This window comes from Drosophila nasuta, chromosome 3 (assembly GCF_023558535.2).
Source record: "Drosophila nasuta strain 15112-1781.00 chromosome 3, ASM2355853v1, whole genome shotgun sequence".
Lineage (NCBI taxonomy): Eukaryota > Metazoa > Arthropoda > Insecta > Diptera > Drosophilidae > Drosophila > Drosophila nasuta.
The window spans coordinates 37424391-37439612 of NC_083457.1; the positions used below are offsets into that span (position 1 = coordinate 37424391).

Consider the following 15222-nt stretch of genomic DNA (forward strand, 5'->3'; position numbering starts at 1 on the left):
TTTCATGCTGCCACAAGGCGTGGCAAGAGTCAGAGGCACAGCAGCAGCACACATGCTGCTACTTCTGGTTGTAAATGCGGAATGCGGCGAATGTGAGTACTGGCAACACATTAATTGCAGTCATATTAATTACAGTTTTAATTAGCGAAACAGATTTTGGGTTAAGTATGAGATAGAAAGAGAGAGTGCAATAAACAATTTTACGCACATTTTTTGCAATAAAATGAATAATAAAGCCAAGCAATATCATCTCAGTGTCTCTAGGCCTAGCAATAATTACGATTCCCTAGTAAAATAAATAATAAAGCGTCGTCATATCATGTCTGTCCCACACTGCGTATGCGCTATATAAAGTCGCAATTAAAATTTGTAGTAAAATTAATAATAAAGTCGAGCATTAACATGACATTTGCTAAGGACTCAGGTGTAATTAGAAATTTGCCATCATATAATAATAGTTAACTATAAAGCTACGCAAAGCTATGATTTTAAGTTAATGGACTTGGTGATTAAATGGAATATAAATTAAATCAATTATAGTAGAACTTCAAGTTTTAGATTAAAAGCTTATTAAATAAAAAGAAAAATTAAACTTTATGGGAAAATAATAATAGTTGTTGGGGTATTTATTTCTGGCTGACTAAAGATACTTATTAACTATATTTCCTTAGTATATTAACTATATGTAAATAATTATATAAAAACTTTGCTAAGTTAATGGATATGCCAAATAGCTTAATCAATAGACTACAGTATAACTAATCGTTGTTTCAAAATTTTGTTAAATACATAGAAATATTAAAGTTCGGTGAAAAATAGCAATAGTATTATATTTTATTATCCTGGTAAATAAATGAGTTTCTTGCTTTCTTTCTGATTAACTTTAGATACGTAAATGACTAATAATTATATAGAAACATTTCTAGTTCACTTTTTCTTCTCAACTACTTATTTGAGCTTAATAATAGAGTAAACTTCATTCATTCTCGGAAAGTTCATAAAGTAAGAAAAGTTTGACAGCATTATTAAATTGGATTGTTTTTCCACAAAAAAATATTCGAGCAAATAAAATTTGAAAGTGAATTTTCTCATGTTTCCAGTATTTTTCTTCCCAAATTAAGTTTAAAAATTGGGGGGGGATGAGAAGTCGAAAGTCTAAAGCGACTTAGAACGTCTTTCAACGTCAAAGCTATTGCTATCAACACCATGGCTTGGGATTTGCGGTGCTCGAGTAAATCGACGTTTTGGTGAGAGTAAAATAAAGACACAGCATCACGGCATTTGAAGACCACCCGGAGATAGAGGAGACAAAACAAAAGCAAAAGCTAACAGCTAACAGCAACAGCGTTAGAACGTTTTAGCCATTAGACATTTACGGAGCCTGCTTCATTTTGTTAATTGCCATCATCTTAGCATTTCATTAAAAAGCCTCCACTCTCAATCTAGATGCCTAAGTCCATGTCCAGGCGCAAAGACCACGTTCAAATCAATGGTGAGGGGTGCGGGGAGAGGGCAAAGATTAAGAGTCTGACTTGACTTGAGCGTGTCAATAAATGACTTGATAATCATACAGAAATGATTTGAAAATCAACAGCTTACTTTTGCTGTTGCCAAAGGACATTTGAGGAATCGTCTTGGGATACAGAAAGAAGGATTTCTTAATTATGTGTACATACGAGAGACTTTAACTCGCTTTGCATACACGAGTATTCACATATGAGTCTCTGAACATGTGTGTGTGTGGATTGGTTGTCATTTTTATGGAGATGATGAAGAGAGAGCAAGCGAGCGAGCCGCTTGTTGCTGACACAACTTTTCATTAAATGTGGGGATACTCGTAGGAGCTTGACTTTTGCTTTTGTTTATTTAACTTCTTGTCAACCTACATACACACATAACAATGCGAGTGTGGGAGTGTGCGAGTCTTAGTACGAATGCGATTGCGAGTACTCGTAACAGTGACAACAACTTCAAGTTTGGCTGTAAATATTGATGTAGCTTCATCTGTTACTGCAGTCATGTTATGTTAATTAACATACGCTACTTCTCTCTCTCTCTATTTCGCTCTCTGTTACTCTGTTAAGTGTGTGCGCAGGCGTGAAATGTTCCTCAATTGAATTTCATAGTAATTTCCTTACAATGGCTGCAATATGTTTCAGATAAGCGTACGTCGGCTTCTGGGCAGGTTACACTCCCCGCCAGTAGCGGAACACGGAACTCGAAACGCGGAAGAAAGACGAATCTGAATCTGTTCGAATATTACGCTAATACGTGAAAGCAAAACAATCGCGTTACCGGCCACAGGACAACGACTCCGCGTGTTTAGCCTGTTTATGGCCATGTCTAAATGTTAATGTACTGAGTGTGAGTGTGTGAAATTGTGATTGCGATTGCGATTGTATGAGCTTATCTGTGTGTGTGTATGTTTCTGTGAGCGAGAATACACCAAGTGTGCAAAAAAAAGTGTCGGGAGCAATAGAAGAAATACATTATAATTGCACGGTGGCAGCCAACAAATCGGCAATCTAGTTGATGTCGCTTTCAGGTGAGCCGCAATTTGTGATTCCCATAATGGAATGCTAGAAGTATACTGTATATATATAAATATACTATATCTGTCATCGACAGATAGCCGCCATTATTCCCCTTGACTGACTCGGCCCGGTGGCAATGTCATTTGGGACTATTTTATTATATTTATTATTTGATTTGTTTGGCCACCTTTGACTCTCAACCTCGGCCAAATATTTAATTTTATTTCATTTTATTTTCTTCTGCCGTTTTTATTTATTTTCGTTGTTGTCGATAGAAGATGTCGTGACCAGCCCGCATCCAGGTTTGGCCATAAAATACAGCACCAAGCAGCAGGCACTAAGGATTGGGTTACCCACTTAAACACTCAATTTTTTATGGGCCAAGTCTTGAGTGCTACGCTCAGCACTCTTTTGGCTTTTGTCTTCTTACATTTTACTTTTATAGTTCCAGCTTTAATCGAGGCACTTGAAGAGCCTTGCTTGTTCGGCCAGCTCGTTGTGAACGTGAAATTTCAACTGATTAAGTTTGTCTTTAAAGTATGAAATGAAAAATTAGCCAAAGAATTTCAAAGACAGCCCCCAGGAAGAAGAAAAAACTTTAGCATGAATATGAGTTGTACGTTTTTGCTTATCTAAATTGTTTGCCTCCACACTCCCCCAGAAAGTTCCATAGCCCATTAAGCAGCACCAAATTCACACACTCGCTTCTGTATATATGTATATAAACTCTCTTTGGCACACTCACTCATAGAGCCGAGCTACTCGCATCCTAGTTAATTTTTCAATGTCATTTGAAGGCAGCACGAAATTTGACATTAGCCATTAATAAATTAGCGAGCATTTTGCATGTCTGTCTGCTAATTGAGTGTGAGCGGCAAAAGAGAAAGTGTGCTTTGATGTCTTTTGGCCCAACTGGATTCAGCAGCACCACAAATCACAAATGCCAGGCAGGAAGCACTCCCGGTGACCCACCACCATCAAATCCGAATTATAAGGACTGCCAGAAATCAAAACAAAAAGTAGAACACCAGACCAGAAGGAGCACAGAGCTGGAACTGAACAGCAGCTGTGCGTTGGCTCAAAGTAATTTTATACGTAGCTTAACCTTTAACGCCAGCACAATCCTTTGTTTCCGCCGTCGCCGACGCCGACGCCAACGTTGACGCCTTTTCACCGCCTTTCACACATCTTTTAGCGATTTTGACAGAGCTTCGAGTTCTTGCTAGCCTTCTGCCTCCCAACAAAATATACGACTATGTTATAAATGCTTGGTGTGAGTTGCCTTTTCTTTTTTTGTGCTCTCTAAAATCTTTTTTGAACAATTCTCAAAATGTTTGCTGAAACGAGTTTTGGGGTGCGTTGTGTTGTGGCGTTTTGGCTGCTTTTTGCAGCTGTTGCTGCTCGGCATACCCTGTAAAAGAAACGAGCGAAACTCTAAGCTAGTCCAAATCGTTGTCAATTTGTCATTCTCATTATCACATGCCTAATTTGATTTAAACCAGATAGCTGTAATTTGTTTCTTTTGTTCCTTTTTGTGCTTTCTTTCATTCATAAATAATGCATAAATGAATTAGGCGCTCATCAGTCTAAATGATACTAATTGAGTGCAGCTCTATGCTTTCCAAGAAGTGCGTTAATTAATGCTCTATATATATTTTTTTGTCTTACATATCACATTGTAAAAATATGTAAGTAAATTTTTTGCGTCTATTTATTTATTCAGAAGCATTGGATTTTTATATGCGTTTCTCAGAAATAGGTATTTTCATTCTACTTCACAAAATATTAAGTATACGCAGCTTTTGGAATCTTAAAGTTTAATATTACAATTCCTTGGAATACAGGATATCCTAGTATCCTGCTTTGAAGCTCATTTTCTATGCTCGCTTTTGCTGTCTGTTGTTATTTCTTGACATGTGTTGCCGCTGCAGTAAACCATTTGATTTCTGTACACACTCTCGCCCACCTACACAACACCAAATAAATGTCGGTTTGTGTGTATATGTGTATGTATTATGTGAGAAATGTATTATGTCTGCTTCTGCACATTGTTATGAATTTTTGTAGCAATTTCAATGATTACATATTGCGTATACGCATTTGTTAGCTTAACCCAAAGGTAAAGCTTTAAAATGATAGTCGGCTCAGCGGGAACACTTTGACTCCCCTTCTTACCCCACTCTGTCATAGCATAATCTGTGCGTAAGTGGATTTTGTGATATGTTCACATGTTCTTGTCTCTTCACTTGGTTAAGATGAAGCCAGTTTGGCAGCTACCAGTTACTGTTGTTCTTACTGTCAAACGTAGTAATGTAGTCAATATACACTTTCGTATGGCGGAGTCAACAAGATCAGATTTTGTGTGTGGGAGGTGCGTGGGAGAACAGTTCTAAGAGTACTTAATGGAGAGAGCACTTAATAGAGGACATTGACAGTCATTTGCTCACTCGAAACAATATTGTATTCATTGCTGTCAAGAAAGCACATTGTGCTCGCTATCTTTTCGAGGACAACTGAAGTGTTTTCAGAAAGGTTTTTAATAGACAGCTATTTTCATTTCAATGCAATATATTTGCAACGCAATAATAAGATAACAGCAGTTTAAATTATTCAACAACTTTCGCTCCCCAACTGCACTACACAAGTCCAAATTAAAACAATGAATGACATAACTGTCAATTGCTGCAGAGTCCGAGAAGTGCAAACAGAAAAAAGACAAATAGATACTGCAGAGAGTAAATGATTGCATTATGCTCGTACTCGTAATTCAAGTGCCTGCTGGGGTCGGTCAGCAATTAGCGTAATTACCTAAGAGAATGTGCTTTGCCTGGTCAGAGGAGCAGAAGCAACAGCAAGAGCAACAGCAACAGCAACTGAACAAAAAGCGCAATTCAGTGCGGTCCTGTTGTGTGGCTGTGGCACAAGTTTATATTAAATTATTTTTAATTTTTAATTTTTAAAGGAGCTCATGAACTGGCCAACTCTCTGTGGTCACTCTTTATTCCTCTCTCTCCATCCTTCTGGTTGCAATTGTTGGTTGGTTGAGCGATGAATGGTTTTTGGCTATGGACGTGGCAGCAACTCTCGAAAAGGAGAGAGCTGATTTTTGGATCAAGCGTGACAGTGGTCCGAGACATTATAATAACATCCATCATGCTGGACTATATTGGGATGACACCAACAACTGCTATATCTAAGGCAAAGCAAAGGCAAAGGCAAAGGCTAACTAAGGCTGTTCGTTGGGTAAACATAACCAATTTTTGTTTACCAAAAATACTGCCGTTTTCTTTGCTGTTGATGTCGTTGTTGTTGTTGTTTTTGCTGGTGTTGATGGTGCCGTTTAGGGGCAAATGAAAGTGGCCTTTGAGGGCCATTTGGCGTGCTGATTTGGACATGCGTCTATGTCTATGTCCGAAGTATTATGTGTTTGTGCTTCTCTCTCTTTGTGTATGTGTGTGTATATAGACCAATAATAAGCCATTTCGTGCACATAATTAGCAGGGGCAGACGCAAAAGTAAATAGCTATAATTAATGTATACTCGTACAACATCAACATAAATGTGACCTGACCGAAATACCAAAAAAAAAAAATAGAACGAGGAAAAGCGAAATGAACGAAAGCTTACGATACAGAGACCAAAAAAGCGGAAGCCGCAAGGCGAGAGCCACGGAAATTGTTTGTCATCACAGCGCTCTGTCTCGCTGTCTTTCTCTCTCTCTCTCTTGCATTCTCCCTCTTTGTATAATACTTGCGCTGGAAAGTATGCTATAAAGGCTATTACTTCATTGATACGCAAACAAGCAAGCGATTTGTAACGATATGGCATCCACACACATATCGTACTATACTCGTATATAGACGAGAGTACATGCATGTGCTGTGTATCGTAAATGGTCGATTGTGTGCACATTCTCGTTTTATTTTTATTTCAGTTTTTTTTTGTGTTGTTGCGCGCACCGAAAACACCATCGAAAATTGGCAAAAACAACAGGAAAATGTGTTTTGTGGGCGATGCTGTCAGTGAGGCTGATTGCGTTGACAAAATCGCATTGACAGCCACCGGCTGCCGCCAACCAGCAGCCAGCATTAAACCAGACAGCCAGACAGCCAGACAGCCCGACAGTCAGCCAGCGCATCCTGCGGATATTTGCAGCCTCTGCCGGCGGCGACAGCGATGTTTTTTTTTATTATTTTCATTTCTGTCGTAAAAAAAAATATATGAAAATTCTGTGCGAATTTTCAATATACAAATCTAATTTCACACGCTGATTTTTCATATACAAAATATCGTACGTGAAAGATCTGATGCATTATTGAAATTTTCATAAATTTTAATCGGATTACGAATTGTATTTCCCCACGAATAATAACATTGATTGGCACATAAAATGAACATTTTGTCAAGATTGCATTACTCGATGTTAATAAATTAATTTTCTGGCAAATTTGCACAGAGTGCGCTCCATCAAAAGGCGATAACTATAGTTTAACTCACACTATTACGATATTAAGTATACGCAGAGTTTATATACACATTTTACCAGCCGAATTTCTAGTCTCTCGTGCAGCTTAACTTTATATCTAGAAACTCATTACCCAAAACTCTGTTGTCCAGGCTTTGATAATGTAGTTCTTTGACGCAAATTAGATTTGCAGCCGCATTTAATTTACGTATAATTTTGCGAGACATTGAGCCAGGCCGAGAAGCTGAGAAACTTCAATCAAGCGCAAAGCCTTTTTATTTTTGATAATAGCCAAAATTAAATGAATGCAAACTGTTGTGTTGTGAATTTTTTGGGCATTGCACAAAGGATGTCTCGAATTTATGCGCTCCGCTCTCTCTCGAGGGTGCCATTGTCATTGCCAAGTGGTGACAGCTGCTCCACAATTCCATTGTTGTTGGAGGTGTCATTGGCGTTCCCGTTGTTGCTGTTGTCGGTTTCACTGGTATTTTTGTTGCTGTTGTCTTGGTTTACTTGTGCTGTCCGGAGTCTTTTGTGCCATCGCGCTCTCGCTGTGCTGACGTTTTTATTACAAAGGCTCATGAATTTTATTTACCACGAAAAAAACAGCAACAACAACAAAAATAAGTTAAGCGAAGCCGGGCGCTGTTGCCAATTTGATGAGGCTTTTGCTCAATTTTTGGCCGTTTTTGTTGTTGTTGTTATTCTTGGCCTTGGCTGCATCTCTCTCACATATACGCAAATGGCGTGACAGGCCACCCAAGACGGGAAATAGGAAGTGGGAGGCAGGAAACAGGAAGCCGAGCAGAAGGCGACGGTGAAACTATGCGCCCAAGATTACGAAAATTGTTTACACAATGCGCCAGCGTGGCATGCGCTGCCCACAACAACTCTGATTAAAAAAGTTTCACGTTTAACCACTTGAGTTAGCAACGCTCACACACATCTTCTCTTCTCCCGCATGTGTTGACGTGCGCGTATATGTTTTTGGGTGTGTGTGTATGTGTGTGACATGTGGGTGTGTGTTGCGTGTGTATTAGTGCGTGGCTAGACAATCAAAACTTTTTGTTCTAGGCAGTTTCGCACAGCAACTTCAAAGTTAACCCAACGGCAACTAAAATCAACCACAAAACGCACACCTAAGCGACCTCAGATTTCTCAACTCACCACACTCAACCTCTCTGTCTCTCTCGCTGTGTGTCAGATTCCTTGGTGACTATAAAATTAATGAAGCGCCGCAGCCTTCTGGTTGGCGGCCATTGCCATTTCCATTGCTATTGCCACGACAGAGACATTAAAGTTGTCGCTTTCGTTGTCGTCTGTCGGCTGTTGCTCTGTTTGCTATTGACAATGTTGTTGTTGGTTTTACTGCCGTGCTGCCATGCTGCCTTCTCATTGCCAATGCGTATTTAAATATGCACATAAAAGCTACGGACGCTAGTCGGGATTTATGGCCTGCGGTGCTATGGGGCTCCCATTTGGGTGTGCTACCCGTTCTCTGTACTCTGTTTGTACGTTGTCGACGTCCTCGGTTTGCGGCTAATCTCTGATGTACACTTAATTATGTGGTACGCTTGCTGATTGCCTACGATCTATGGCAGTCAACGCCAACCCAACTGTAACCCTTTCGCTTGCCAGACCTCCCTAAAGTTTATAAAATTTGCAAAACATACTTAGAGAAATTGGAATTTCTGCATTGGCATATTTACTCATGCTCTGACGGTGACTTCGACTCTGACACTGACTGAGTGCAGGCATTTGAAGAGTCAAGCACTTAGTCTGGGGCTCTGGAGGCTTGTCAGGTTTGCTGTTGCATTTTTCGTGACTTTATCGCATATCCTTTGTTGCTTTGTGTATGCCAACTAGCAACTGGCATCTGGCAACTGACAAACCGGGAGCCGGCAACCGGCAAATGGCATTTAAATTTCATATAGCAAATGTTGTTAGCATGCCAGCCAAAAGTATGATACATTTTTTACTATTTCATTGGCTTCCTTTCCCTGCCCACCAAGAACTCCTAGGGCAGTGCACACAAATTGCCAAAAGCAAAGCGCTAAAAATTCATGACGAGGATTGGTCTTGTATGCAATATAAAGAGAGAAAGCGAGTGAGGTTGTTGAAGGGAATTAAGGAACCGTGGAGCTAAAACCCACTGCACTGCATGCAAAATTGAGTAAAAGTTCGCAGTTGCAAGTTTTTTACCATGTGCAAAAACGTGAGCGAACACAACAAAAAAAAAAAAGAAAAAGAACACAACAAAAATGAAAGTTGCTCGAAATTGAGCAGCTGGCAAAAAGAATCGCAAAATTCTTTTAACAACTTGGCCAGCATTCCACCAATTTTACACAACGTTGCCTGATGCCAGACTGCTGCCTGCCTTCCTGTGCTCTGCTATGCTATAAAGCAATCAATTTGTACTCTTGTCGCTCCCCCTCCACCTCCACCAACACAGTGTCAATCTGCGGGATTTGATATCGAGCAACACCTTTAACAAGAGCCACTCAACAAAAAAAAAAAAAGGAATAAAAACAGTTTGCGGACATCGAATCGGTGAGGAGTTGTTCAACCGAAGCCGTAATTGTTTTTAAACGAAACTCTTTGGGTCTGTCATTGTCCTTGAGTGAGCATTAATCAATCAAATTCGCTAGAAGTCGAGCCAACAAGCTATAGATAGAACGTCGTATTCTATATTTGAAACACTCACTGAAATCATCAGCTGCAATTAGTTAATTCATTACAATTCCATAAAAATAAGAATTGAACCATGCGCTATTTACTCGTTTGACTTAACAAAGTAATATGCGCTTGTCATGCAATACAATGATTATGATTGGGCCCCAATCAAAGTGCCTCGCAATGCAAAGTGGATGAACACGAAAAACGCATTGCTCACAAAAAGACATGCGTGCTTGTGTGCGTGCCAGCTTGCTTGCTTGCGTAAAGGCAAAGAAAAATTTCAAATTAACAGCAAGGACACGATACGACCCGACACGGCAGCTACATAAATTATATATGCATTTTTGATGCAATTACTGGCACTCTACAAACCAGTGTGCAGAGATTGTTAACTGTGCGACTTGCAGACTGGCAAAGGAGTAAAAGACACGCGACACAAAATACAGTGTGTGAGCTCTGTGGGGCAGAGCGGCAAAGCTGGCCTTTAGGGATCCTATGGCTAAAGTGAGATAGCTACTAGAGCTAGATAATGAGCCGCATACATTCAAATGCTAGCACTAGAGTGACAAGGTCTCCTGTTACATTTGTTTTTAGGCTGATCACGAAGAAATTAAAAACAAGTCAAAGTTATTGACAAAAAAAGCTAAAAAGTGAAAACTTTAACTTGAACTTGGCAACAATTGAACCGTAGCCAATCGGTGAAAATTTCAGAAAATTCGTGCTGTCCAGCTCACAACTCGGATTCGGAGCTCGTTTACTATATGATTAAAAAGTTCGAATCAAACTTTGGGATGAACTCAAGGCGTTCAAGGGGCGTAGAGCAGCATTCCATGCTGCAAAGTTTTAATTATTACACACTTGTGACGTTCAATTTGTGCGCGATGTTGCAAGATTATAAAGTTTTTAGACTTCAATTATGTAGGAGACTTTTGTACTCGTATTGTAAGTTCATGTGTATGTATGTATGTCGTGAGCGCTTTTTGCGCTAATTTAGTGCATAAAAGTTGTTGTTTGTTTTGTTTGATTTGGCGTCGTGCCTAAACTCTTGAGTTTAACTGATTGTCCACAGTGCTTCTGCCCTTCCTGCCCTATCAGCTGCTCTCTGTAGCCTTTGTTTTAGTTTCAAGTTTGAGATGAAATTTAACGAGTTGTAGTTATTATGTTCAAAACGTGGATTAAAATTTGGCCTGAGATCGAAATTGAGACTGCGGAACAGCGTCGCAGATTCGTCTATCGCACCTTCATCACATTCGGCTGCTTTCTGCTGTTGGCCCTTGTACAATGGGTGCCCATCGTATGCTTTCCAAAGTATGTTGCGAGCTACACACAAAAATTGCTTAAGTAACTCGTGTTCTTCGCCATCCCCCCGCTCACAGAATCCTAGACGTGGTGCGACGACATGAGTCGACCTTTGTCGTGACCTTTCTAATGGCAATGCTCTTTCTCGCGGTCTTCTTGCTGAGCGATCAAATACGCTACATGCCGTGTGTGAGTTGGGTGCTTGTCATTCTCGTTGTGGAGTGTGAGATCGTGGCTCTGTCGCTGCTGGAAGTGGAGTCGAGTATTATGTATCTAGTGATTGGTTTACTGGTCGCCATGATTGTCATGGTCTTTGCCATTGTGTTGGCCCTGCTCATGCCGGTAAGTCGAAAGTGTCCAGTGTGATTGCTGCTGCACTATCTTAATCTTCCGACTGCATGCAGCGTGACCTCACCAAGAGTATGAATTTCATGTTTACCGTCTCCTTTTTCACCCTGCTGCTGAGCATCTATGTGGTCGTCTTCTTGGGCATCCTGCGGCTGAGCTGGCCTTTCTTCGTTTACGCTGCAATCATCGTGCTGATGCTGTTGCCCGTAAGGCTGCCTCACTTTTGTCACACTTTTGCCTTTTAGCTAACCACACTAGTCCTTCACCTATCACATATCACACAATATGACCATATCATTCACACCCACCCACACACACACACATTTGCACACCCTTGCTTCTTACCACTTGCCACTTGCCACTTTCAGGTCGTTGTGTATCACACACAGAGTATTCTGGGCGTTGGCGGTCTGCGTACGAGCCTGAAGGATGACAAGCTTGCCGCGCTGCTATTGTTTACTGATTTTCTGGCCTTGTTTATGCTAACCTTCTACTGGCGTCCCACCCGTGGCGACAAACAATAAATGTCATGTTTAGCTATAGTGTTTTTTTGTTTTGTTTCTATTCAAGCTCACTCCCTTCCAAACAAGCGTCCATCCGCTTGCTATAGATGAACGGCATCCGCTGCGTTCGGCAGCCTGTGGGTCCTAGTATATGCAGCATTATGTGATCCTTGCATTCAATGTTTCCATCTTCATTGCAGTCCCTGGCATAGTGCTCGTTGTAGCCTCGCACAATGTCCGATCCACACTCCGGATCCAGAGCGCAACTCTCATAGTCTAAAATGATCGGGTTAATAGTCATCCCAAATATTCGATCATTTCTCATTACCTTGGCTGACATTTATGCCCGGAAGGCGCAATGCATCCTGCCAGTAAAGCTTGGAGATGCCATAGGTTCCACACTTATTTTCGCCGCACACAGACCTATTTAGCGTACTTGTATACGCAATGCACTTCAGGCACTCACTCCAGGCATCAGGTGGCTCTTGGATGTAGGATTCTACAAAGTGTAAACACATTTTATTAATATCGATTAACTCAATGATTTATTTTGAAAGCATTTATATATTTTCCAGCAATAAATTTGCTAAATGCAAAGACATTAATATACGTTGATGACAATTTATAATAATTAAATGATCTAAACTTCAGTCAATCACAAATTTGTGACACTAAAACATATACGAAAATTTAAATTTCTGTTTGTCAGTCAATTTAATCTCATTAAAATATGAAAATAGTTAGTTTCATTCAATTCATTTATGCCTTTTCAATGATGCTTTAACTAGCAATTTTAAAATACACAGTATTTATTCACTATACTACAATATATATATAGTATAACATACACAATTTGTTTTGCGTATATCAAATGTGAATTTGATAAGGAAATAACCGCATGCTGTGCGATATAACTGCTCCCACTTACCTAAGGTTGGAGTCATTGTGTCATTCCAGAAAATTGTTGGCGACTCCATTTCCATTTCCTCCTTGCCCCAATTCATGCGTCCGAAGTGATTCTTTTGCTTCAGGTGCATAAAAATGGCACCAACAATGAGCATCAGCGATAGAAAAATGGCTGCCGAGCTCAGCAGACTTTTGATGCGAAACTTGCTCTTGCCCATCCTTCGTACTTCCTCCTCTGGCGGTCCATTGAGCAGTTCGGCATAAGCAGCTGCTGGCTGGGCGACAGCAGGCTCAACGAACACCGGCTGAATCTCAATCACAGCTTGAGTTGTGGGCTGTGCCGCACTTCCATTTGGAATCGTGGTCATCGCTGGGACAGCAAAAACTAAGCTAATCGCAATGCTACTTAATTAATCGCTTGTCAGTGCTCAACTGGTCGCCTTTCCAGCATCTTCTCAGGTACTAAGCGATAACCCCACCAAATACACTTACACACACACACACAGACATCGCTTGAGCTGAACAGAGCGCTGAATGTTTTGCTCGCTTTGGCGTGTAATTCATGCTTGACAGTTTGTGTTTTTATACCCGCTACCCATAGATTAGAAGGGTATTATAGCTTTGTGTATGTAATAAGCAATATAAGGCACCCTATAACGTGTATATATTCTTGAACAACCGTGACGATATAGCCATGTCTATCTAGATCTCAGAGACGTTAAGAGATAGAGCTATTATTTTGACAGCATGTGTTACGCTAAACTAGTTTGTTTTAGATTTTAGTTCCGCTCACTTCCAACATAAACGCTGTACATATGATTCTGGGTATCGTGACTCTAACTTAGAAATTACGCTATTCGATTTTTTTTAACTTCGGGCTTAACTTGCTTTCTTTTTGTATAATTTATTCTCTATAGTATATTTTGAATGTAATAGTATATCGTTTTACAAAATACAGTCATTAGTTTCAGTAATTTTTCGATAAATTCATTTTGGTAATAATACTGTACTGATTTGCTTTTATTAAAAATTGGTTGTGGGTATTTCAAAGCCGAGCACCCTTGAATGTAACTTGCATTCTTTTTGTTTCAATGCTGTGGTCGCTCTCTTTCTCTCTTTTTGCTCTCTTTTTTCCTTATCTCGATGCCAGCTGCTGGCTGTCAGTTGAAACCCGCAAATCATGCTCTACAATTTTTGGCTATCTTCGATTGCTCTGCGCTCAGTGTGCGGCAACTGTTGGTAGTCAGTGTTTCGCATGCTGTATGCGTTGAGATTGAGTGTCGATTGCATTTGCCACTCACACATTACAACGTGTGTCATCTGGAAGAGATATGAACTAGAAATGCGAGTGGCAATGGAACTTCGAATGGCGTCCAGAAGGAGGTGTACGCATCTTGCATATTTATAAGCACGCATTTTAAGCAAATGTGAGAAATGGTTTGACACATAAAGTAAAAACGGCAGTTTATTCACTTCAAGAACATGTGTTAGAAGCAGCGGGGGAGCGTGCAAATTCAGTTGACACTTGATAATGGAATAGATCCATAAAATGATTATATTGTTCACATAACATTGACATTTATCAGTAATTTTCTTGACTTCTTAAACAAAGCAATGGTGTAGTTTGTAAACCACGTTATTACGAATTAATTGAAAACATGATTTTTGTTTATTATAGATTATCTCATAATCTGTGTAGCGGTCTTTGTAAAAGGTGTCATTTCCAAAGTAATGCAATACATCCTGCCAGTGAAGTTTTAAGATGTCGTGCTTGCCATACTCTGGTTTGCTATTGTTTCACAAATGCCTATCCACTGTGAGTCTAATGCTGGTCGCGCAAGTTACATATGATAATTGATTACAATTCAATATCGATTTCAAGCAATTGAAATGAATTAATTCTTCGTTAATTGAAAGCGTTGATTATTTAAACGGCGACCTCGTGATTAAATCATTGTTGTTTAATTTATTTATAATTTAATTATATGTATTTATTTTAAGTTAATCACAGTATATTACTACAAGAAAGAAAGAACTTCAGCAATATGGAAAAAATATAATTTTTTTAGTGACATAAATTCACTTTAATAATCGAATAAGAATATTAAATGAGCTATCAGCAAGTCTTCTCAGTTTACAATATCTATTTATCCATTCGTGAATGCGTTTCAGTAAGTATCTTTGTATCTCATTAATTCGCTTTACTTAATTGGCTATAACAGATATCCAAGATTAACATGATCGCAAAAAAATTTACAGCAATACATAGTAAAATTATTCAAGAACTCTCTTAACTGGCGTCTTATGCCACAGTTTGATATAGTAAGGAGGCGCAACATCCGTCACAATTTAAATTTCACGTTGCGTAACCCAATCGTCATGTTAGTTTATTAAGCGTACTATATGCACTGCCTTGTACAAACACAGTTTTGAATTCAGCTATATTATTTTTTTCTTCTTTTTAGCACACTTTGGAGAAGCATTGTATTGG

The 15222-nt window shown here is 39.6% G+C and overlaps 3 protein-coding genes across 6 annotated transcripts in view; 2 read left to right on the forward strand and 1 right to left on the reverse strand.

Moving 5' to 3' along the window:
- LOC132791864 (GTP-binding protein Rhes) overlaps positions 1-15222 on the forward strand; it is a 45613-nt gene that overhangs the window by 3282 nt on the left and 27109 nt on the right. The window contains exon 2 of one of the 3 annotated variants that reach the window (XM_060800965.1): positions 2160-2545. The exons of 1 other annotated variant lie outside the window; for it this stretch is intronic. The gene's annotated coding sequence lies outside the window, so the exon portion shown is untranslated. Of the gene's footprint in view, positions 1-2082; positions 2546-15222 lie in introns of those variants that run through there. One more of the 3 variants, XM_060800964.1, reaches the window with a different exon arrangement.
- Positions 10787-11846, forward strand: LOC132792653 (uncharacterized). 2 transcript variants are annotated; one of them, XM_060802090.1, is made up of 4 exons: positions 10787-10983; positions 11052-11316; positions 11379-11528; positions 11581-11748. In XM_060802090.1, the coding sequence occupies exons 1-4, from the start codon at positions 10835-10837 to the stop codon at positions 11746-11748; spliced, it is 732 nt and encodes a 243-aa protein (XP_060658073.1). In that variant the 5' UTR covers positions 10787-10834. The 2 variants fall into 2 exon arrangements, with proteins under 2 accessions (XP_060658073.1, XP_060658075.1); XM_060802092.1 differs by having other exon boundaries at positions 10789-10983; positions 11691-11846.
- LOC132792652 (uncharacterized) lies at positions 11884-13166 on the reverse strand. The gene is made up of 3 exons (XM_060802089.1): positions 12754-13166; positions 12154-12324; positions 11884-12101 (listed from the first exon to the last, which is right to left on the reverse strand). The coding sequence occupies exons 1-3, from the start codon at positions 13097-13099 to the stop codon at positions 11884-11886; spliced, it is 735 nt and encodes a 244-aa protein (XP_060658072.1). The 5' UTR covers positions 13100-13166.

Excerpts from the sequence above, each read along its gene's own strand:
- LOC132792652 (XM_060802089.1), bottom strand. The coding sequence starts at position 13,099 with ATGACCACGATTCCAAATGGAAGTGCGGCACAGCCCACAACTCAAGCT. Across the intron at positions 12,325-12,753 it reads CACAATGACTCCAACCTTAG|AATCCTACATCCAAGAGCCA; the intron begins GTAAGTGGGAGC and ends TACACTTTGTAG. Across the intron at positions 12,102-12,153 it reads GGGCATAAATGTCAGCCAAG|ACTATGAGAGTTGCGCTCTG; the intron begins GTAATGAGAAAT and ends CGATCATTTTAG.
- LOC132792653 (XM_060802090.1), top strand. The coding sequence starts at position 10,835 with ATGTTCAAAACGTGGATTAAAATTTGGCCTGAGATCGAAATTGAGACT. Across the intron at positions 11,317-11,378 it reads TGTTGGCCCTGCTCATGCCG|CGTGACCTCACCAAGAGTAT; the intron begins GTAAGTCGAAAG and ends GACTGCATGCAG. Across the intron at positions 11,529-11,580 it reads TCGTGCTGATGCTGTTGCCC|TCCTTCACCTATCACATATC; the intron begins GTAAGGCTGCCT and ends TAACCACACTAG.